The 23838-nt window shown below is 49.1% G+C and overlaps 2 protein-coding genes across 10 annotated transcripts in view; both read left to right on the top strand.

Moving 5' to 3' along the window:
• The window catches only part of LOC121477899 (neuroendocrine secretory protein 55), a 60863-nt gene extending 46044 nt beyond the window's left edge, over nucleotides 1-14819 (top strand). Inside the window, exons 2-3 of one of the 2 annotated variants that reach the window (XM_041732440.1) lie at nucleotides 7061-7133; nucleotides 14793-14819. The gene's annotated coding sequence lies outside the window, so the exon portion shown is untranslated. Of the gene's footprint in view, nucleotides 1-7060; nucleotides 7134-14789 lie in introns of both variants that reach the window. The other variant, XM_041732439.1, reaches the window with a different exon arrangement.
• LOC121477898 (guanine nucleotide-binding protein G(s) subunit alpha) lies at nucleotides 373-22435 on the top strand. Of its 8 annotated transcripts, none has more exons than XM_041732436.1 (13): nucleotides 373-434; nucleotides 7061-7133; nucleotides 10410-10454; nucleotides 14793-14847; nucleotides 14934-15053; nucleotides 17017-17114; nucleotides 20294-20348; nucleotides 20481-20554; nucleotides 20669-20727; nucleotides 20836-20956; nucleotides 21132-21262; nucleotides 21592-21659; nucleotides 21896-22435. In XM_041732436.1, the coding sequence occupies exons 2-13, from the start codon at nucleotides 7099-7101 to the stop codon at nucleotides 22040-22042; spliced, it is 1008 nt and encodes a 335-aa protein (XP_041588370.1). In that variant the 5' UTR covers nucleotides 373-434; nucleotides 7061-7098; the 3' UTR covers nucleotides 22043-22435. The 8 variants fall into 8 exon arrangements, with proteins under 8 accessions (XP_041588370.1, XP_041588369.1, XP_041588371.1 ...); XM_041732435.1 differs by having other exon boundaries at nucleotides 14790-14847; XM_041732430.1 differs by lacking the exon at nucleotides 373-434 and adding an exon at nucleotides 2910-3115 and having other exon boundaries at nucleotides 14790-14847.
• The last annotated feature ends 1403 nt before the right edge of the window (nucleotides 22436-23838 follow it).

The following is a 23838-nucleotide window of genomic DNA, read 5'->3' as shown; positions in this document are numbered from 1 at the left end:
CTTGGGCGCCCCCGCGCCCCGCGCCGCCGCGCCCCCCGCGCCCCCCGCCCGCGCCCACGCCCCCCACGCCCCGGCCCGCGCCCCCTGCGCGCGCGGCGGCCCGTTTGGGCGCGTCCTCGGCGGGCCGATTTTTCGGCTTCCCCTTCGGTTTATAGGGGCCGCCGCTGTGGGTCCGTCCTCTGAAGAGGCTGGGGCGTCATCGGGCGGCTTAGGAGCGCCGTCTCCGGCGGGGACACTCAGTCGCGTCGGCACCGCGGAGCGGGCTGCGTCAGGTGGCTGGCCCGGCGGCGCTCGCTGGCTCCCCGGCTCCCGGCTCTCGGGTCGGGGCTGCGGCGCCGGCTGGAGCGAACCCCTGCCCCGGCGCGGGGCGGCGGCGGGCGGCCGGCAGGCAGGCAGGCGGGCCCTGCTTGCGTGTGAGTGCACCTCACTCACATGTAAGTGCGGGTGCACCGTGGCCTCCCGAGGAAGTGCGAGTCGCCCGGCGCGGGGCAAGAGCCGCCGGGGCCGGGACAGGGCAGGGGCGCCCCGGCGCTGCCGCCCTGCCCCGACCCGCCGGGCACCCCCCAATTCTCTCTTTTCTCTCTTCTCCTCCTCTCCATTGGCGTGCCCAAGAGCCAAACCGAGGAGCGCCTGAGGGTAACAGCAAACTCGTGCCATCGCGCCTCTGCACTTTTCTTTTTTGAGTTGTCTGACATTTCTCGGTGCTTTTTGGTTTCTCGCTGTTGTTGGGTGCTTTTTGGTTTGTTCTCACCCCCTTTTTTTTCTTTTTTTCCGTCTGCTCATCCTTTTTGGCGCTAACTCTTAGGCAGGCCAGCCCAGCAGCCCGAAGCCCCGGCCGGCCGGGCGGGCGGGCGAGCCAGCCGCGCGCGCTCCGCGGTCCCCCGCTCCGGGCAGCGGGCAGCAGCGGGCAGCAGCGGGCAGCAGCGGGCAGCGCGGCGGGGATCGCGGCCGCCTCCCCCCACCCCGCCCCCTCCCCCGACACGGGGCGCCCGGGGTCCGGCCAGGCCGAGGCCGGGGGCAAGCAGGGCGCCCCGAAGGGGCCGAGCCACCATGCTGAAGATGGCCATGAAGATCAAAGCCCGAGCGGCGGCGGAGAGCGAGAAGAAGACGGCGGCGGCTGCGGCCGAGGTGGCTGCCGAAGCTGCGGCGGCGGCTGCGGCGCTGGCCGAGCCGAGAGAGCCGCTCGCCCCGCGCAGGAGCGGGGACGCCGAGGGGACCCCGGCGACGGCGCGGGGCGCGCCCCCCGGGAAGTTCCTGAGCGACAAGGAGCGCAGGAAGGTGGAGAAGAAGCTGCAGGAGCAGAGGAGGAGAGAGGAGAAGAAGAAGGAGAAGGAGAGGAAGAAGTTGGAGAAGATGCAGAAGAAGAAGAAGAAGAAGGCGGCGGCGCCCGAAGCCCCGGAGGAGGCCCGAGCCCCGGAGGCCGCCGCCGCCGCCGCCGCCGCCGCCACCGAGGGCGCCGCGGAGGGCGCCGGCGGGGGCGGCGAGGGCGCCGGCGGCGGGGGCGCGAGTAGGGCCTGGGCCGCGTGGGACACGGACTCGGGCGACGAGGACGACGCCTACTACTCGGCGCCGCGCGTGGGGGGCGTCGTGTGGCGGCCCGGGCCGCTGAAGGCCGGCGCGCTCAGCGCCCACCTGCCGCTCGTGGTCTTCCTGGTGTTCTCGGTGCGCAGCCCCTCGTGGGTGCTCAACTTCCTGCTGCAGAAGCGCACGGAGCAGGGCCGCGGCTGCGGCTTCGTGTTCGGGGCGACCTGCTGCTTCCGAGTGTTCCTGGGCTGCGCCTTCTTCTCCTACTTGGGCGGCCGCGCCAGGCGCAGAGGCCGCGGGCGCTCGGGGGCCGGCGGCGCCTTCGGCTCGGGCCAGGGCGCCCGGCGCCGGGGGCGCGACGAGCGGCTCATCTAGGCCGCCCCCGCCCCCGCCCCCCGCCGCCGCCGCCGCCGGACACCGCCATCGCTGTGTAGTGTGGACTTTTACTGAGTATTTGTGTGTGTGTTTGGACACATTTTCCTTTTCGGTTGCTCTGTCCTTTGGTTCGTGCTCGCCTCGCTTCTTCCACACTCTCCCTGCTCTCCGGCTCTCTCCGTGTCTCTCTCTCTCTCTCTCTCTCTCTTTTCGAAAATTTTCCGAAGTCCGGGCTCGGCTCGCGCTCCCTCCCCTTCCGCCCACCCCGGCCCCTCGGCGGCGCCCGCGGGAGGGGCGGGGAGGGGGGTGGGGGCGCTCGGCCTCGGGGGCCGCCGGGCTGCGCGGCCCGGGGGGTGGAGCGTTGGCGTCGTGCGAGGGGTCGTCACCGGCTCGGGGCCGCCCCCTCCCCCCCCGCGGCCCGGCCCGAGCGGGGCCCGGGCCCGGGGGGCGAGGGGGCGGCTCCGCGGGCCGTCCCGGGCCGGGCGCGGCGCGGGCGGAGGGACCCCCCTTCCCGGGCAGCCGGGGGGGCGCCTCCCTCCGCCGGCTCGCGCCCTCCCCGCCGCCGCGGCCGCCGCCGCCGCCGCCGCCGCTCCTCATCCCTCCTCCTCCTCCTCCTCCTCCTCCTTCCACCCCCCTCGCCGCCGCCGCCTCCTCCTCCCCCCGCCTCCCCCCGCCCGCTGCAAAGCTTTGGGTCGGGGCGGCGACGGGCCCGGGCCGAGGCAATAAGAGCGGCGGCGGCGGCAGCGGCGGCAGCAGCTCCCGCAGCTCCTGCTCTGGTCCGCCTCGGCCCGGCGGCGGCCATCAGCCCCCCTCGGCCTCGGCTCGAGGGGCGGGGAGCTTCGCGCTCCCCTCGGTCCGACCGCCAACCTCCCTTCCCCGCGCGCCCCGCGGCCCGCAGTCCGCCCCGCGCGCTCCTCCCCGAGGAGCCGAGCCCGCGCCCGGCCCGCCCGCCCGGCGCTGCCCCGGCCCTCCCGGCCCTCCCGGCCCTCCCGGCCCGCGTGAGGCCGCCCGCGCCCGGCCCCGGCCCCGCCGCCGCCGCCGCAGCCCGGCCGCGCCCCGCGCCCCGCCGCCGCCGCCATGGGCTGCCTCGGGAACAGTAAGACCGAGGACCAGCGCAACGAGGAGAAGGCGCAGCGCGAGGCCAACAAGAAGATCGAGAAGCAGCTGCAGAAGGACAAGCAGGTCTACCGGGCCACGCACCGCCTGCTGCTGCTGGGTAAGGGCGGGGCGGGGGGCGCCGGCCCCGGCCCGGCCCGGCCCGGGGGCCCCTCGGGGCGCCCCGCAGGCCGCGCGCGCCGAGCCCGCCCCCCGCCCCGGGCGCGCGCTCCCGAGCCCGCCGCCCGCTCGCGGGCCGTCCCCGGGGGGGCGAGGCCGGAAGGGGGACCCCGGGGCGCGGACTCGGCCGGGCGGGGGCTCCGAGCGGGGCCGGGGGCCGCGGCGGCGCGGGCGCGGCCCCCCCCCCCCCCGGCTCTGTCCGTCCGTCCCTCCGTCCGTCCGTCCCTCTCGCCTCCCCCTCGCCCTCCTCTCCTCTCTCTGTTTTCCGCGAGGCCTACACGACGCCAGGGGGTTGGGTGCATGTTGGGGAGGGGGAGGGGGAGCCCCGCCGGGCTCGGGAGACTGCGACAAAAAAGAAAAAAAAGGAAAAAGAGGGTTTCGGGGACAGGAAATGGGGTGGCGGGCAGGGGGAGGGGGACCCGCCTCCGTGGGATGTGTGATTTGTTGGGAGAGGGAGAGAAAGGGCCGCAGAGGAGGGGGTGACGCGGGCGGGGGGACCTCGCCAAGGGGAGGCTTCGGCGGGGGCAGTGGCCGAGGAGCGTGGGGGGGCGGGTGACATCAGCCCCTCGGAAGGGATCGCGGCGGTAAAGGTGGTGCAGTGGGGGGGAGGGGGCGCGGGCGAGTCGTGGCGCCGGAGCGGGGGGGCGGGGGGCGGGAGCGCGGCCGCCGCTGGGCGCGACTCGGTGCGTTTCGGGCAGGACGCGCCGTGTGCGCGGAGCAGACGTGTCCCGGGCCGGGTCGGGCCGTGGAAGGAAGACCAGGAGAATCCAGTAAAATTAAGACCCCAAAATACAAAAAAAAAAAAAAAAAAAATTAAAAAAATCAAAAAAAAATTAAAAAAAAAAAAAAAGGGAAAATGGAGTTAGTACGCTAAGTGCCCAGTGAAGCCAAATGACACGTCATTTTTACAGTATGACCTTTTTATCCTCTTCCAGACATGCAGGCTTTTTCGAAAAGCAAAGAGAATTTAATTGTAGCCCCTCCACCACCGCCACCAGCACCAAACCATTAACGCGCGCGCGCGCGCGCACACACACACACACACACACATTTTCCTGTTAGTCGGCCACATTGAGAGTGCTTTGTGAAAGAAGGGAAAAAAAAAAAAAAGACATTCACAAATCAGAACTGGAAAATGACATTTGTCTGTAAATGGCTTCTTGGTCTGGAAATGGCGTGGTTTTTTTTTTTTTTTTTTTTTTTTTTTTTTTTTTTTTGTCCTTTTCAAGGTGGGAGGGGGCATGGAGAGCGCTTTCAGGAGAAGACTTCTTTTCCAGGTGGAAGGAGATGAAAAGACGTTAATTAGTTGTTTGTCAAGTGACATTTGGTTGTTTGGTTTTGGGTTTTCTCTTGATTGCGGTTTTTCTGCTTTGGCCAGGAAAAAAAAAAAAAAAAAAAGGCGGGGAGGGGGGGGGCGTGTTAACTATAAGGAGATGGCCTTTCCTCCTTTTTTCTTAAGGGAGGGGGGGATGGGACAAAATAAAACAGAAGCATAAAAGAAATTGTTGAAATGACCAGAAGAATTACACAAGCATTAATTAGTATGGAAGTTTTCCACTTCCTTAGTAATTTGGCTATCTGAGTTAATTTGTGAATTTGCTAGGTTGAAGCCTAGTTCATGGTCACATTTCAACAAAACAGCTTGAGTATAAAGAATAAAAATGTAAAAAGGTTGATTTTTATTTGTTGGTGGTGTTTGGTTTGCTTTTTTTTTTTTTTGGATGGGTCACCCCTTTGTTCTCCTGGGTCCAGATTTCTATAAAGCTGAAAATTAAGTGGTAATAAGTCTGGTGTTTATATGCATTTGCCATTTCAAAAATTAAATGATACCTGTGTTGAAGTCTTGCCTAAAACTGTTAAAGGTAGAATTATGCCATGTGAATATTAATGTGTATATAACTTGATTTCAAAGTAGAAGCCTGGAAAAGTCTAGAATCTTTCCTAGGAATGCCATCTTGCTACCTGAATACTAATTTGAAGCAAATGTGATACTAAAGGTGCCTTAAATTTCTGACACCTTTGCTCAGAGATCACAAAGTCTCCGCTTAATTTGAGACTGTTACTCTGAAACACACCTTGCATCCCTGTAGGCTAATTTTCCCCAGGTGTCCTAGCTTTTATGGCTACATTTTATCATGATTTATTGATAGCCCCTGGCATAAGGGTCTGCAGCCCAACTCAGTGCCACACATTTTGCATTTTTAAATGGTAGTTCTCACCAAATAATGCCCCCCCCCCCAGGAAACCTTAATGATACCCCAGATCCTCTTTGTAAATGCATCTTATTAATCACATGAAATTGAGCAAATTACAGCGCCACTAAAGCCCCTGCAGTAATTTTTCAGCCCAATCCTCTAATTTCATAAATGTGGAAACTGAGGCACAGACCTGTTTGTGTCTGTGAGAGAGAGGTGTTACACACGTTAACACTTCTGACAAAAGAATTTGCAGATCCCTGATTAATGTCCTGTATTCTCTGCATTATTAGAGAAAAATATTTTGACTTATTAGAGTTGGTCTCATTAAGATACAGTGTTTGCTTTCAAATCAATGTTTCTGTGGAAACTAATTTTAACTTTTACAGATATTGATTACAGCCTTGCGAAAAGGCAAGAGAAGGAGGAATGCTTTGCTCTCTGGGCAGTAAAACAGAAGCAATTAATAAAATGAAAAGTGAAAAAAAAAAAAGGGTAAAAAAAAAAATTAAAAAATTAAAAAACCCAAACAGGATTGTGTGGGAGGAGGGCAAAAAATTTTTCACACAAAGAGTATTTGTTGAAGAGAGTGTACATTTGCAAAAAAGAAAATGAAAAAATAGCAATCCTCCTTCTAGCTGGGTGGAAATGTGCCTTTTTTTCCCCCCCCATAAAATATATGTTTACAAATGAAAGGTGACTTAAAATGGAGGCATGTGCTCCTTCTGACTTCCAGAGAAGGGCTTGGGGGTTCTGGAAATTCAGTAGCTCCCAGGGAATATTTTTCCTCATGATTTAAGTCGTGTCCTTTTAAGACTTTCTACAGTTGTTGCTGTATGTGAATATGGTTGTTCTCAGGCACTACGTTTGATATGAAAATGTATTTTTCGAGAAAGATGACATACAATTGATGGGCTTCCACTCCCCCCCCCACCACCCCAGCTGCACCCCCCCACCCCCACCCCCACCCCAGCCCCTGCAACATGGTGGTGCTTGTATCCAGAGAGCATTTATCTTTAGGATAATACCTTTGGCGGGGAGGGAGGGAGGGAGGATCCTCGTAACCTTGAGGGTTGGGGTTGATTTTTTGAGTAGCCCAAGGCTAGAGAAAGCTGCCCGCAAAGAAGCTGCATTGTGAGAATTTGCGGGAGGGAAATGCTGCGTCAGTGCAAAGCTGAAGGAGACTGCGGTGTCTGGGCATTGTTTGTGAATCCTGGGTGCTTTAACCATGAAACCTCCAACAAACAGTGAATTCTGTGGCTGCCTGCATTGATGTGTGCGTTTCACCAAGTGAATGCTCCTATTTCAAGAATTCAGTTTCAGTTTTAACTTCAATTTTCTCTCCCCCCCCCCCCCCATATGACAAAATTGCGTCATTCCTTCCCTTTGCCCCTTGGCTTCCCCACCCCACAAATTTTAAAACAACCCAAAGGGGGGGGGGGACAGAAAAATCCTGAAAACAGCAATCCCTTTTGAATTCTCGTTAACGGTGATGGTGAATACTGCAGGTAGACAGAGTTGTACATGTGTTTCATTTTTCTCTGCGTCGAAATGTCAAGGAAAATTGCAAGTCTTGTCATTTTGTTTGTTTTTCTGCGTGCTGCTCCTATGGAAAAGACGGCAGTCCTCTTCCCTGCCCAAAGTGTGTAAAATGCCTCCTTCATAACCTGAGACTTACTTTCATTTTCTAGGTGCCGGAGAATCTGGTAAAAGCACCATTGTGAAGCAGATGAGGATCCTGCATGTTAATGGGTTTAATGGAGAGTAAGTGTCAACTCTGTGCAAGGGCACAGCAGGATTAACACGTTTGATACTAACCTTTAGGAAGTTTAGGTAGATTTTGGGGGCTGGGTAGCCAATTTTCACTTAATTTTTTCAGGCTACATGTTAGAAAATCCAGGGAAGAGCTCTTTGGGGATTCCCCCCCCCCCCTCCTTTTAATCTTTGGTGCAGCAATAAATAATAACAGTAATAATAAAGCACCAGGGTTCTTAGGAAAACACCCCCACCCCACACCCCACCCCAGGAAAACAGCACCTGGCTGGCCCTGTGACAGGTCTGCCGCAGACCTGCCCACAGATTTTGGTGCAGTGGGTCTTCAACATGGCTGACACCTGCCGAGGCCACCCCCTTTGCGGGCACCCTGGCCACTGCAGAGAAGCCCCCCACCCCCACCCCCACCCCCGCATCCCAGTAGATGTCAGCGCAATGCACCAATGCAGGATGTTTTAAGCTATTAGAGAAAAACACTGTTTCAATAATGTCCTCACCTAAAACAAAGTTAGAAGAGGCAAGTAGTCCCTGTTAATAATTGTTCCCCCACCAGCCCCCTTTGGAATTAATATTATGGGCAAATCATTGTTTCCCTTTCTTTAAAAAAAAAATAAATAAAATCAATAGTCTTGCCTAAAGAAAGAAAAAGGCGACATGTAAGTGATGGAGATTGGGAGTTAGGTACTTCCGGCCTGCCGGGTCAAGGGGCATTTTTGCCTTTGAAAAGTCCTTGCAGGCATCCTGGTATAGGGACAGGGTGACAATACCGCATTGAGAACAAAGATTAAGAGAGAGGGACCTAAGAGAAATGTAGGGTCCTGTTTGCCATGAAGAATGCAATCGGAGGGGAGCTTTCAATATCATCAGGGCACTGGCTTTTCTTTCCAGACCCCAAATGGACACCCCACCCCCCCCACCCCCCCCACCCCCGGAAACAGAAGACACTAAATCTCTCATCCTCTGCTTTCACTGGGGTGACAGCCATTCACTGCACCAGACTGCAAACACCTGAAGGCACTAGTTTGGAATTACTAGCTGGTTAGCAGTCCTAATCCCTTCCTTAAACCTGGGTTCAGTTTAAAACTTGTCTCTCCGTTGCATCCCCTTTGGTTTCGAAAGGGGACATTGAGTCAAGGCTGCATAGTTTGTTATGCACCAAAGGCACCCCCTCTGTCCCTCCCCCCAAGTAAGATGCCATTTACGTACTTTACGTACCGATGCCTTCTACGCACCAGGCACTGAGGACACAATGATGGATTTTATTACCTTTCAGAGGTAAAAGGACTGCACTTAAAGGCAGCCCTTAATGGAACATTCTAGAATTTTCTTAGGTCAGCTAATCGGGGCTGAGGATGATGTCACACATACAACTGGGTGTTTTAGTTTAGGATGATTTCTATGCTTTAAGCATGGATTCGCAAGGATGGGCTACTTTACCAATTTTAGGAGTGACCCGATGTGTTATCAATATGCACATACAGGTCACTAATAGAGTGGCTCGCTCTCACTTGTCACAAAGCAATTCTGAGATTCTTAATTCCTGACACACCCTTCAATAAAGCCCTATTCCCAGAGATTGCCAGCAGTTGATAAACAAAAAGCCCAAAACTGACTTTTAGTTATATGAATTTGTAATTTAAAGATAAATCTTGTATAATTATCCCCCCCCCCCCCCCCGCCCCGGCAACTTGCCGGGGAGTGCTTCTTCACGAGGCTAGTTAAGCAAAAATAATTTGACCATGTACCCTCTAGATAAATATTTTGATTAAAACTGGACATGGCTAGCATTTTTAAAAGGACGCAGCCGCCGCTGTTTACCTTCTTGAGTCCAGCAGAAGGTAGGACATCCTTGCCATAACTTAAGGCTTCCTCACTCTCCAGGCTGCCCTACAGTTCTTTTTAATTTTTAGAGAAAGGGTTCTCCCTTGACGAGCCAGTCTGTAACACACACGAGGCATTTAAACCAGAACTTCTCTTTTCTATTTTCTTTTTAAAAAGAGGAAGCAACATTCCCAGTCTGCCTGCCTGGTAGAGGAAGCCATAGGTAATCTCTCAGGATGTTAAATTTAGCCCGTGGAAGTGACATACAGGGGAATTCTTCGTGTGAGTCTAGAAACTTTATTTTTGTCTCCTTCAAATGAGCCTCCTCTTTTCTTTTTCCTCACTGCGGTATTGCAACAAAAGCGGTTTCCTTCTTCACTAGGAATTCCCTATGAAATAATGGTGACATCCATCCACTCGGGGTGTTCTGCGTGGCGCGGGGCCTTTCCCTCCTCACTCCCGTAAATGTGCGCTTTGTCAGGGCTGGGCTGAGCTATTAAATTTGCCTTAACTATCCGCAGACTGCCGGGCCGGTTACATTTTGAGGGTAAAGTGTAATATTAATCTGACCTTGAGAAATACAGAGGTCAAGTGTGGATTTTCCTAACTCAAAGCTAACTCTTCCTCATGTTGGGGTGGTGGGGGAAGGTGCCATTAACATTGGTTGAGCTAATAAGCTAATCAATTAAAAAAACCCATGTAGAACGCTTAGCTGCGCTGCCCTTCCCACCTTCAAGGAGGAATTCCTACCATTTATGAAGATTAGGTTTTGAGTACGGTTTTGGGGCTTTTGGTTGTTTATTTTTTATTTTTTTATTTTTTTTATGGTGGTGGTAGTGGATTTTGTTCTTCCAGGTTTTTTTTCTTTCTCTTTTTTTTTTTTTTTTTTTTTTGCTGCCTCACGGTGCAGACACAATTTTAATTGATGACAATTTATCGGGAACAATTATATAAATAAAAACACTTTAGAGGTAGTTACCCCGACTACAAGAAGGGAGGAAATTAATACTGCACCAGGAAATCATGGGCAAAATTCAGACATGTCTGTGCCTTTGTGTGTTCAGATACAACATGGGAAAGATTGAGATCTGGGAGAAATAAGCCTTACGAGCTGCTATATTCTCAAAAGAATTGTGAGATAAATCACTGCTTTATCTCCCTGATGCGTGTACATTTAGTGAAAGCACAAGAAAATAATTATCCGTCCCTTCTGTATACCCGACCAGAGAGTCTCCAGAGGGCTCGGCTAATAGGGTGGCGGAGGTGTGGCATTCTTCCCTCCACGGCCGCAGTCTCAGTAGACATTCCAACTTAGCCAGGAAGGCGACCAGGATTGACCCGGGAGGATGGCGGACACTTGTTTAGGAATGTAGAGAGGCTGTGTGGGGTTTTTGGGAAATCGCGGTGCCTTGCAGATTAGGTGAGCTTTCAATCTCTCTTTAAAAGGGGCGGCGAAGAGGACCCGCAAGCTGCAAGGAGCAACAGCGATGGGTAGGCACATTCAAAAACAGAAAAACTTTTTTAACAGACACGCACACACGAAGATCACACTGGGAAACCGAGACCCGGGGAGGAAGCAGAACTCATTTCAGGGCCATCAGCCATCATGGTCTACGTTCGCACATGACACATGAACAGTCTCTTAACATTGCAGAGCCAGGGAAGCGCAGAACGTAATTGGGGGGGGGGGGGGGGGCTTTAAGTATAATTAAATCCAGCTGGGGACAAAATTATAGATTTCATTTCAGCTTTGGCTGATCAGTTTAAGATTTCGAGAATTGATGTTTTTCCGTATGGTTTGTTTCCCCACTCCCCACCCCTACCCCAGCTGTCCATTCAAATTGGCTACTTGTTTTTAAAAACTACTAAATTCCCTCCACCCAGTGCTTGGTCTGATTTTAAAATTTCAGACCTTTGAGGGGGAAGACAAAAACCTTTCTCTCCTATTAAAATGCGTGGTGCTGCACTGTCTGTAATTTGGGGAGGAAAAAAAGTGCCTCGGCACCTCGCAGGAGGTCATTGTTAAGAATGATCTCGAAAAGTCTCCGATCTTTTCAAGATCTTCAAGTACTTTTTTAATTGGAGGCATTTTGTGTTAGCTAGTCGATAGGAAATTCACGTTGGCATCCGCTTTTTTTTTTTTTTTTCTCCATTCATTATCAATTTTTTTGTGTTTCTTCAGTTCTCCATCCCCACTCCCCATCACATGCCGACACGCACACGCATGCCAGGTAACCATTGCAGGTCTGCTTGCACATTCAGCATGCAGTGATGAAGCAGCTATTTCTCATGAGAACACGCAGAGCCAATTGACCTAGCCTAGGGTATCTCAAAGAAATAGCTTCTGAGGCCAGGGTGGGGCGGGGCAAAGGATCCTGGGACAAAGTAACTTACACATGTTTGTTCATCTGTTTCTTTTAGAATATATTATCCCTAGATGATGGCTACAGTTTCTCATCTTCCTGGCTATGTCCTATCACACTTTGCATGCTGGAATTGCCTGGTCTTAGGAACTTCTAATAAGAATACTATTCTGTTGTGGGGGGGAGGGGGATGGGGCCCTACCACCTAACCTCTAAAGATAACCAAAAACCAAAAAAAATTTTCAAAAAAAAAAAACACAAAAATTTACAAAAACCCCACAAAAAAAAATACATGACATGAAATCCTTCATTGGCAAAAACTTAGTGTAACAGCAATCCAAAGGCATCTACGTAAAAGTGACCGTTTACTGTACCAAAAGTTGGCGTTTGAGAACTACCTGACAAGCCCTTAACTGAACCACCTACTGTGTACTAGACCCTTGCACCCTACTAATACCTTGCCTGCACTTCTATCTGTGACTCTGTTCTGCAAGTAAATATAAGAATTAACATACGTGATAAATAAAAATTCTCTGCATGTCTCAGCAATCCCTGTATCCTGCGTCTGTCTGCTGTCTTCTTTTGTCTGTCCTTTCCCACAAAAGCACAATGATAAGGTATTATAGGACGGAAAAGAGACTCTTAGGACGACCTAGCCTCCCCCCTACCCCTTAGGCAGCTGACGAGGGGGAGGGGACGGGCTCTTAAAATTCAAACCCTGACGACAGGCTTTATATACATATGGGGGGAGGGGGGAGCAATGTGCTAAAAGCACTTCAGCCCCAGTCCTGATATTTTAGTCCATCCAGACTTGGTCATGGATACATAATTTGGCTTTGTAAGTAGTTTTAGAGACCTCTGAGGGATTTTTCTCTGATTTTCACAATCAACGTTAAATTCATTAAGTGATAGTAAAAATGATGATAAACCTGCCAGCCCCAGTATAATATCTCCATCTACATAGTAATTGCTTCAATGGAAGAATTTTATGTTTTAGTATTACACACCCGAATTAGATTTTAGATTTCTATTTTAGCTGTTTTATACTTGATATACTCCCACACCTATTCACATACGTAGATGAATACTGAACACGTTCTCAAAATATCCGTATTTAAGACTGGAAGTTTTCCAATTATCATACTACTACTTAGACCAAAATATCAAACTGAATGAAAGAACCTAGTTTCTGGAAGTACTTTCCTCTTGCTGTACGTACATTTGGGTATTTAATACCCGGACATCTCTAATTTTAACTACTCTGGGATGTTGAAAGCGAAGGTTAATGGCTCTCATTACCATGCAAATGGAGCCTGTTTTTAATGAATGGGAATGGATCTGTCCCATGGGATTTTAGGTAAATTTGAGTCCATAAGTGAACTTTAGGGGCAAACACACATCCTTTAGAAATTTCTCATGTCTAAATAACTGATTTTGACCCTAGTAGCACTGGGTCTGCACAGGGTTCCTAATTTCAGAAATGAGCTTCAGTGGTGCATGTGGAGAGCAGAAAAGCCCCACAGGAGGGTCAGGACAGCTAGGGAGGTTGCATTAAGAGGAGGGGGCCAGAGCCCAGCCTCCCATCGAGGCATGAATGCCCACACTCCCGGTTTGCAGGACTGTTTGCAGGATGCCTCTCGCTGTCATGTCTGCTCCTCAAGCTCTCCTGACTTCAGCATTTTTAAGTGGGCGTGAGGGGGGGGGGGGGCGTGTTCCTGGGACCATATTTTACCCCCACCCCACAACATACCCTCCCCCCACTGATGAGAACACTCCTAAACCAGCCTCTTCGATATCAAAAGCAGTTTCTCAGAGGCCAGTTTAAGGGAGAAAGAGGGCTGACTCTGGAGAAGGGGTGAAATGAAATCCGAAATCTGGGCTCACCCCTCAGATCAATATGCAGATCTTTATTTTGATAGGATTAAAACAGGAAATGTTAGCAATTCCTTAGAACGCCCAAGGCCAGGATGGGGGGGGGGCAGTGCTGTTGGCAGGTGAGCACAGGACCCCCTGCACTTCCCCTCTACCCTCCACCCCTTGCACCCTGCTCTACTACTAACCACCCTGCAGCCTGCAGGAGCTGTTAACCAACCCCCCTCCTTGTGTTTCCTCTTCTCCTGGGTGGTCACAAGCCTGATTCTCCCCCATTCCAGGACTCCTGGTGAATCCACTTTTCACCAAGTGAAAGCTTCACAGATACGAATCTTGAGCTTCTTTTTAAAAGTCCTACACAGCAAGAAAAAGAGGAGGCTCTGTCCCTTCTGCTTCTGTGACTCACTTTTCCTCAGCCTTAGTTCCCTCTGAGGGGTGGCACCCTCCTGCCACGTGACAGTAATATCAAGTCCCGCGGTGCGGCTCTAATGCACTGTAGGTGTGTCCTGCATTCGGGTTCCCTTCCCCCCCCCCCCCCCCACCCAAAACCACAAGGTTGAGGCAATAGGTGTGATAAGATTTATACCCCAAGGCAGAGGTCCTTTTTATTCCCTGAAGACACAGACTCTTGAATCTGCTTGGGTCCTATCTCAAATGACAGCGCTGAAAGACACCTGCTGCACTTTGTTTGACACATTCCATCAGGGTCCCTCCCTGCCCACCCCCCACGAGCCAAAGGGTGTGGCCTTTACTTACAGCCCCAGTGACTCTGAATAAAGATCATCCCACATGTCCTATATGACTTAAGTTCAAATCGCAATTAAAAAGGCTGCTAAACCTTTAACTTCTCCTAACAGGTACCCCTCCTCTTGCCACCCCCCACCCCCAGCACACAAGTCCCAGGTCATGAAGACTTCTGGGGACAGAATCTTACATTATCCCTATTCATATCAAAGGATCAACCTATATTAATGTCACTGAAAAACATCATTGCTGCTGGCTGGTGACTGACATGGTGACTTAATTAAAACGGCCCCAAATTCTTAAAATTCATAGTATCCTCATCTGCATTCACTGGTTCCCTGTACTAATCCAGTGATGGAGTAAGCCCCAAGTGGAACCATGAAACCTTTTCTCCTCCCCAATATGTGATTGACCTATCAGCCTCCCCCAGCCCCAATATATACACCACACACACACACACACACACACACACACACACACACACACAGGGGTGTTGTAAAGGGCCAATAGGAACCTTGTAGGAGTGTTGATGTGCAGTGGGAGCTTCACAAAATGGAACCCATCCGAAACGGTCAATGAGCCAGGCCTGACTTCTGGTACAGTAGACTTGATCATTATCTTGATGCCAGTTTGCTAATCTGCCCCAATCGGGCATGTCCTCAGGACACACCTTTGGGAGTGATAATTTGAAACCATCCTTTATTCAGGAACCTCCAATCTGGACAGATTGGAAGCCATGGCTCTTACAAGAACAGAATACTATGCTTTTAGTTGGAATATCTTGACTAAAGAGGCCCTGCTCATCAATGTGATGCAATATGATCTCTTTCTCTTTTCAATCCCACTGTAGTGAGAAGGCAACCAAAGTTCAGGACATCAAAAACAACCTGAAAGAGGCGATCGAAGTACGTGTCTGGGTCCTTTCTCTTTTCTCTTCGCCTCCCTTTCAGACAGTGCTGTCCCCCTGACCTCTTTGCTAAATTGTTTTCAGACCATCGTGGCCGCCATGAGCAACCTGGTGCCCCCCGTGGAGCTGGCCAACCCTGAGAACCAGTTCAGAGTGGACTACATTCTGAGCGTGATGAACGTGCCTGACTTTGACTTCCCTCCTGTAAGCTCAGCTCCTGGATTGTCCCTTTAACCCCCTCCCCGGCACGCTGGGCGGCACGGGTGGTGAGCTCTGTTGGCGAGTCACCTGTATGTGGCACAGGAACATGGGTGACACACAACCCCTAGGCACACCTGTGCCAAAGCCACACGCTTCAGGCAAAACTCGTTTCAGCAATCCTGATTCTTAGGAAAAAGTGAATTCCCTTAGGATCCTTAATGTTCAAACAAACAAAACAAAACCCTAATAATCAGATCATTAGAGCTTTTGCTCAAAATAGGTGAGCCGAATTCCATCACCCCTTGTAAATCTTGCCTCGCCCATCCCCACAAGTAAACACACTTTAATCTTCAACCTGATTAGATCGTAAATTTTCATGCGGGAAAGTGTCAGGAGTTGTGTCGCAGCCTTAATCATGCCCTTGTACACGACTTGTGACAAGCAAAGCTGTATGTTACACATGGCACACAAATGCTAATTGTCCAGTTAGAGGAAAGTATCCCAAGATACCAAAGAATGCAGAAACGAAGTGCCAGCCCTGAGTTTTCTCATTTTAAACAATTTGCTAGTTGACCTTTATTAAGGTTTTTTTGTCTTGTTTTAACCAAAAATCAGTCCTTGGCATTGGGGCAAATGAAACCCTTTCTCATTTTTTTTCCCTTTTTTGCAAAAAAAGGAAAAGAAAGGACTTTCACCTAAATTATAACTTGGAGATTTTCTTCTGTGCACCCTGGTTGGTGTGCAGGACGCTGTTTACAAAAATCCTCTGTTCCATAAAGGACTATTTTTAGGTAACACAAAACTGCGCAGGCCCAAGCATATACATTTTGGACCCCCGCCCCCCCAACCCTTGTTTGTAGGGGAGGAGTAGTTTATGAGAGGAAAACGGGGAAACAAGATGGAAAGATGCGCAAGTTTATAAGGCCCAGAAGGAAAGGACTTGTCTACAGTTAAAACAATGAGTTATTGTTGCCTTTTGTCAGGCTTTCCTGGGAATTTGTGTTTGTGTATTTTAAATGGGCTTGGCTGCAAACTACTACTACTAGCAGGGAAGCAGTATTAATAAGTAGGGCTAGGTGCTTTTTTTTAAAATAGCATTTGCTTGGAAAAAAAAATTCAAGCAGTCAGCACAATATATATAATGCCTATTTCTAATAGAAGAAGAAGTGGCAGCCTATTGAAAAAGCACCAGAACAGTAACCTTTTATTAGTTGTGCTGATAGCTAGACTGTGTCCCTTCCTACTTTTAATCCTTCTCTTGCTGAATTCACATCAAAGAAAAAACCTCTTTCCTTGTTAAGGGAAGATCGCCCCCAAATAATTAAAAACGTTTCTATGTTCAAATGAAATGGGCATCGTAACCCCCACTGCAGTTCAGAACAACCCAGAGGTCATTTGCTCCCTTTTTTTCTCCCTATCACCACCCTCCCTGAGGGATGGGCACCAAGAAGGCCAGCTTTGCCAGCAATTCCTAACCATCATATTTTTGGGGTAAAATTCAAATTTTCCTGGAAGGGAAATTTCATCCCAGCACATCTTACAAATGAAATATCTTGTTTTCACAACACTGAATCATTCCTTGGCATATTCTCCTAATTCAGATTAATGTATATCTTTCCCGTAAAGGCAATTGTGTGAGGAAACAAAATGATTCAGTAGTTTACTCTGCCCTGTGTTCCCCCTCCCGCCCCCCCCCCCCCAAAAATAACATAGGAGGAACACTACCCAGGACCAGTTAATTCACAATAAGAGGACAGCAGGAATTAATTACTTTGGCTTTTAATTACGTTTAACAAATTGAATGAAAGTTCTTGTGAGCTGAGAGTCATTAATTTGGCTCGCCACCGGGAATCCCACCCCATGCTGGTCACAGGGCGCCTGGTGGTGCCTGAGTTGGAGGGTTGGAGGGGTCGTGCTCCTGCCCAGGCACATGCTCATCCCTGGCCTTTCTTGTGTTTGCTCTCAGGAGTTCTATGAGCATGCCAAGGCTCTGTGGGAGGATGAAGGAGTGCGTGCCTGCTATGAGCGCTCCAACGAGTACCAGCTGATTGACTGCGCCCAGTAGTGAGTAACCCCTCTTCCACAGCCACACGCGGGATACGCACGCGTGGAGAAAGTGCTCAAACTCTCAATTCCCGCTTGTGAAGTTACTGGCAGAGGGCTTCTGTTCATAGATGCCAGCCAGTCAGCTCCACCTGCATGTAGAAAGTTCTAGTCTGATTCATTTGTTTCAGAAAGCCCTTAATTGCACTTTTCAGTGCAGTGACATTATTTTATATAAACAGTTAATGCCTGTGAGAGCAAAATGATAATTACTTGCAGTAAAGTGATGTTCGTAATTAATTAGCTTGAAGTAATTAATTGGATTGACCTCCAAGCTTTTGGAAGGAAGACTGGGCAGCTCTCAGGCTTTGAATAATGTAAAAATACTATATTTTATTGCTATAATTTTAAAAACCTAACAAATGATGACGACAGAACCATGCCCCGCCCCCTCCTTGGTGGCTGATGATGGCCTTGCTATTTCTGCGATCAGGTAAGGGACTGCAGGACGTGTCCAGCATTACTGGATGCTGTTCATGTGGACTGAGGTTTTGTGTTGAATTCCATTGCCTACCCGTATTATTCATTCATTCATTCGTTCATTCGCACGGGTCTTTAATTCAAGGATGCTTCCCCCTGTGGGGTCCTTGCCCTGTCCCCTCCTGAGCTCTCTTCCAATGGACAGCACCGTACCTACCTGGAACGTTGCCTTTTAAATAGCCTACAGCCTCCCCGATCCCGTACCTGACACAGTAAATACATGACGGTCAGAGCCATAAAGGGTTTTTGAAGGTAGCGCAAACACGCTACGTGGTCTCGGTGAAAATATTCTGAAGTTGGGGTGTCTTACGACTTGGTGGGGGGAGGGAGGTGACAAATGGTGATGTAGGTAGCTGAAACTCAGAAACGACTTTGCTATAGAAAATAAGGAGTCAGGAGCAAGGTTCCCAGTTGGCTCAGCAAGAGCAACAAGTGCATTACTTAGGAGCCCCAAACCTGAGGGATTTATTGTGACTCTACCACCGGCTGAATAAATAGGAGGGAGGAACGGGTAACAACAAACAAACAGCAAGTCCCCTAGAATCCTGTTATCTACAAATCACAGAAGCTTCTCGTAGGGTCTGTAAAACCTATCAATTCCTCCCTCCCTGGCCCCGCCTTCCCATAGGAAGTGCCCAGTGGATTGTTTCCAGTTGTCACAGACAGAGCTGTGTCGCAGTGGACTAGACACGCCAATCTGTGTGTTTTCTCAAGGAACAGAAAAACAGTCCATCTTGGCCGGTCTCTGTGACCCCAACCCCCTACCACTTCTTTAACAAAGTCCCTGATTTTCTCAAAAGTTTGAACTAAAAGCTGGAAGTGCTAATTATAGTAACTCAAAACAAATGGAAATCCTGGAATTGTTTGCGTTTTGTATTTTGGATCCAAGTCAGAAGCACAGGTACAAGATTAGGAGGGTTTAACCCTCGAGGCTTTGAGTGCCCTGGAAGGGGGCAGGGGAGGGTGTAACAAGTTCATTGACCAGAATTTTAGCCATGTTTCTGGGATTTTTTAAATTATTATTATTATTATTTTTTTATTTCCCACCATTTAAAAGTTTTCTCTTAAAGCACCATTCAGTTGCTCCTGCACTTTATCTGAAAATGGCAACGTTTGCACAGTTTATGGAAAGTTTTAAGGAAACTTGGAGGGGAAAAAAAAACCGGCTTCAAACTTTTAAAATGTCTTCCCTGGCGGGATGATTGGAACAGCCCCGCATTCACGCTGACCAGCGTGTGTCTGGTTTAACTGCCTTTACGTTAAAGTTGCCATCCTGGTCTCTTGCCCATTTCTTAAGCTGCCTATTTTTATTTGTTGAGCTGGGGTTTGGCTGGCGGGGCTCCAGATGTCTCTCTCACAAGATTTGGTGCTGATGATCTATTTATAGAACTGTGGTTCTGTTGCCATGGCAACATGCTGGAGGCCAGGGCGGCTGGGGAGCTATTTCTGGACCGGTGCTGTAATGTGGGACTGATTGGGCAAGTTAGTGTATCCTCTAAGCCAGACTAACTCTAAACTGGTAAAAAAGAAGGGGAGAAAAAACTTGCAGAATGTCGTTCAGTAGACTTCTTCTCCCTTTGTGATTTTTTTTTTTTTCAGTTTTCAAACAGTTCCATACTCCCTCCCTCCTCCCCTCGGGGTGCCCCCAAAACTCCCCCCTAGTTTTAACATGAACTTTGCATATTAGTTAAATGACCCCCCAATCTTTCCAAAGTTATTTTTCCTAATGGTGTGTCTAGTCCAGCAACACCAGCAGGGTCCTCTTTGCTCTGGGAAGGTTATGGCCGGGGCCCCCTCTTCCACATAACTTCCCCTCCAGTGGAAGATCCACTCTAAAGCCCCAAGCCCCTCTTTTATGCAGGATCCGAGCCAGAGAAGGATCCATAACCTTGGAGGGCTGTGGGATTTTTTTTTTAATAACTAAAAGTCTCCTCTCTGGAGTGTTCTATTTCATGGACCAAATAGAACGGAAGGGAACTTTGTGTTCGTTTCCTGTTCGGTGTGGTTAGGCCAGAAAGGGCCTCTTGTGTCAACCTCTTTTGTTCTCTTTTAATAAGTGAGATTCTTAAAAAGTAGGAGGAAGGGATACCCATTCTGAGTAATTCAAACAATCTCATTTTCATGAGTCCCTTGAGGGGAAAATCCTTGCTGCTTTTAAGTGTGCCATTTTACTTTAAAAAAAAAAAAAATGGTATGGAGCATAAGTATACAGTTTTCAGATTACTTGTCATTTTAGTCCAAACCAAACAACCCGAGAAATTTTAATTCTTTAGGTCAATCATTTTCAAATGGCACAAGATCAGATAGGCCTGGCTTGGGGGCCTCTGCTGGTTGCACAGAACCAGAACCCCACCTTTTGTCCTGTGCTGTACCTGTAGGCCAGGGGCCCCAAGAGTCCATCCTACTTCCTGGTTCCTAGATCTCCTCATCAGCCGAATGCATTTATCTTAAATGCTGCTTGAGCTAACCTTTCTGAGGCATAAGCTTTGAGTCATAAACATACCCAAAGCAGGCAAAACTCCCATTGACTTAACGCCACGTAACAATGACACCATCATTTCCATTGAGCTCAGCTTTGTAGCGAGGCAGGAATTGGGGGCCAATCACCATGAGCTTATGAGCTCCTTGAAAACCGCGGTGTGTCTCTCCTTGCCTCCCAGCTTCCTGGACAAGATTGATGTCATCAAGCAGGCTGACTACGTGCCCAGTGATCAGGTATGCAGAAGTTCTTGGTTGGGGGACTCGGAGCCCTCATTCCAAGCTAGTCAAGATTTTGCTTTCCATTGGCAATTACTAATATTGCAGTTGGTTTTGGGGAGATCTGTTGACCTGGGTTTTTTGTTTTAGGATCTGCTTCGCTGCCGCGTCCTGACTTCTGGAATCTTTGAGACCAAGTTCCAGGTGGACAAAGTCAACTTCCAGTAAGTGAATGACTCCCATTTTGAAACAGAATGGTTCCCTTACGTTCCCACCAGTAGAGTGGTGGAGTGGTGTTAGCCCTTTGCAGTAACCCAGTGTCCTCTTGTCTTCCGCAGCATGTTTGACGTGGGTGGCCAGCGCGATGAGCGCCGCAAATGGATCCAATGCTTCAATGGTATGGAAGCCATGGACTTCTCGGCTCTATAAGCACGTTTTGCTCTTTCGATCGTTAAGGGTCATTTTCACCTCTAACGTGCATTGCTTTTGCTTTCTTGTGCTGAAGATGTGACTGCCATCATCTTCGTGGTGGCCAGCAGCAGCTACAACATGGTCATTCGGGAGGACAACCAGACCAACCGCCTGCAGGAGGCTCTGAACCTCTTCAAGAGCATCTGGAACAACAGGTTTGTGGAGCATCTTCCCTGGCTTCTCCCACCCTCCCACCCAGGGGTCCTGTTACTGTGATCTCAAGGCCCTGTATTTGCACTATTATAAAAAGACTCATGTAAGAATGTCAAACCCCTCGCAGAAAGAATGATTTCTTTTCCTGGACATTAAACCTGCATCCCTCTTTGTTAGATGGCTGCGCACCATCTCTGTGATTCTGTTCCTCAACAAGCAAGACCTGCTCGCTGAGAAAGTCCTTGCTGGAAAATCGAAGATTGAGGACTACTTTCCAGAATTTGCTCGCTACACTACTCCTGAGGATGGTACGTGTGGCCTTCTGCCATTGCACTGGGACATGTCTAAGTTCATTAGTCCTATACATTCATGAAAGTGCTAAAAGTTTCCATTTCTGGAGGTTTTTCATGTAGGTAGAGTTGAAGAATCACCTAAATGAACCACCTCTAAGAATGGCAATCTCCCTTCACTTGCACCACCAAACTATAAGGGGGTCTGTAGGGAAGCAAGAAAAATTTATTTCTGCTAATTTGCATATGGAAAAATCCCAGGAGTTAAGGGGCTACAAGGATGCCAGCATTCAAGCTCTGCTCCTAACCTTTTAATTACCTTACCAAAATATTTCTGTTCTTCACAGCTACTCCCGAGCCCGGAGAGGACCCACGCGTGACCCGGGCCAAGTACTTCATCCGCGACGAATTTCTGGTGAGTAGAGACCATCTTTAGATCTCTCTTTACTGGTTCTTTTTCTCAGAAGTGCAAATTTACTTGAACATTTGGGGATTAAACTCTTGAATTCTTCCATTTTATGTCACTGATAGCCACTGAGAATTTTAGCTTTAACATAACATCAGTAGCTGGTCAGCTAGTCCTCAGCAGGTCCCCAGTTGATGATCGTAGAGAGGTGGCACTGACTCCATTTTCTTGTGTTTGTGCCACAGAGAATCAGCACTGCTAGTGGAGATGGGCGCCACTACTGCTACCCCCACTTCACTTGCGCTGTGGACACCGAGAACATTCGCCGTGTGTTCAACGACTGCCGTGACATCATTCAGCGCATGCACCTTCGTCAGTATGAGCTGCTCTAAGAAGGGAACACCCAAATTTAATTAAAGCCTTAAGCACAATTAATTAAGAGTGAAACGTAATTGTACACGCAGTTGATCACCCACCATAGGGCATGATTAACAACGCAACCTTTCCTTTTCTCCCCAAGTGATTTTGCGAAACCCCCTTTTCTTCCCTTCCGCTTGCTTAAATATTCCAAATTTAGAAGGCTTAAGGCGGCCTACAGAGAAAAAGAAAAGGAAAAAGGCCACAAAAGTTCCCTCTCTCTTTCAGTAATTAAAATAACAGCAGCAAACAGAGATAATGAAATAAAAGAAATAAATGAAATAAAAGAAATAAATGAAATAAATGAAATAAATATTGTCTTGTGCAGCATTAAAAAAAATCAAAATAAAAATTAAATGTGAGCAAAAGATGTGAGTCCTGTGAATTATTTGCAGTTTTGAGCAAATACCTGTTAACGGTTTTGATGGCTGTAGGAGATGGGAAGCCCCACGTGGAAAAGTCCCCAAGGTTTATAAAATGGGGTAAAATCTTGATACTCTCTGTTTTTTTGTTGACCTGATTTGGGTATCTGAAAACAATTTGCAGATAACTCATAAAGGTCCACCCCTGTCCTTTGCCTATGCCCATGCCCCATAGAAAACCATTGGCCCATGTCTAAGAATTCTGCATTGATGGTTGCCACCCTACCCATTCCTCCAGCTTCCCTGATATATAGCATCACAGTGTGCCTAGAGTCTCCCCAAAATAGGTTTTCAGTTTGGGGCTCTGTCCAACTTGAGGGTAAGGGCTCATGTATACAGGGGAAATTCAGGAACGCAGTTTCAAAAGAGAGGAAGTGGGGTTACTCAAATTGTGCTAGACCTTTATCAAATCCTCACATTGTACACTTCTAATAAGTATCTCAGAATTTTGTCAATTACCCTCAAAGCTGGCAGAAAAAATGAACAAGCTATCAGAAAGAAATGGTTTTTAAACCAATGGATAAACATTTGGGGACAGACTTAAACTGGATCCCTACCTCACTCCATACACAAAGGAATCTTAGGTTGATCAATCACATGTTTAATTTTTTTTTAATGTACTTTAAAATGGGTATATTTACAATCAGAATATTGGTTTATAGGAGGCCCCTTCTATATCACCTAATAGCCATAAGCCATGGGGGTGGGGTGGGCTATAGGAAGTTAAGATTATATAAAACAAAATATGAATGGGTGGAGACTGGGTAAAAATCTGTAACAAAGGGTTGATTTCCCTAATAAGCCATCATAAAAATGCAAAGCTCATAAACCTAGTTTACCTGAAAAATTACAAGTAAAGAGAAAAATGGGGAGTCTTACTTATAATGAAATACACACTATAAACTCTGGTGGTGGGGGTCGTCAGCATTCACAGGCCCCACATGAAACTCCGTAAAGCTGTAATGAACTGTGGGTGGCTTGGACCTGAGGTCCACTTGGGCTCCCTAATCTTCATCCCCAGGGTCATACCTTAAGCTTGTGGTCACCCCTGGTGTGGCTTCCTGGGGAAGTGGGAGAGGGAGACCAGCTCCTCTTCAGCATCAATCAACCACTGCACCCTCTGAAAGTGGCCAAATGAAACTTTAAGTTGATTCTGTAATTCAGCCCAAAAATCCACTTCTGGTTCTATTTTCCAGATAAAATTAATCCTAGCCAAATTAATCCTCTAGCATAGCTCACCAGAGGTGAGCAAAATAAGCCCAAAGGAGGGCAGAAAAAGTAGCAAATACCTCCATGAACCCGTTGAAAGCTTCCTACGTAATATTCAGTCTCAGTCCACACAAAAATTG

Source organism: Vulpes lagopus, chromosome 18 (genome assembly GCF_018345385.1).
Source record: "Vulpes lagopus strain Blue_001 chromosome 18, ASM1834538v1, whole genome shotgun sequence".
Lineage (NCBI taxonomy): Eukaryota > Metazoa > Chordata > Mammalia > Carnivora > Canidae > Vulpes > Vulpes lagopus.
The sequence above is the reverse complement of the archived record's forward strand: the minus strand, read 5'-3'. Positions and strand labels throughout refer to the sequence as shown.

What these genes read in the sequence shown, in the direction of transcription:
- LOC121477898 (XM_041732430.1), top strand. Translation starts at nt 2,977, where the DNA reads ATGGGCTGCCTCGGGAACAGTAAGACCGAGGACCAGCGCAACGAGGAG. An exon ending in ACTACGTGCCCAGTGATCAG is followed by an intron (nt 20,349 to 20,480) that starts GTATGCAGAAGT and finishes TTTTTGTTTTAG; the next exon opens with GATCTGCTTCGCTGCCGCGT. An exon ending in CTACACTACTCCTGAGGATG is followed by an intron (nt 21,263 to 21,591) that starts GTACGTGTGGCC and finishes TGTTCTTCACAG; the next exon opens with CTACTCCCGAGCCCGGAGAG.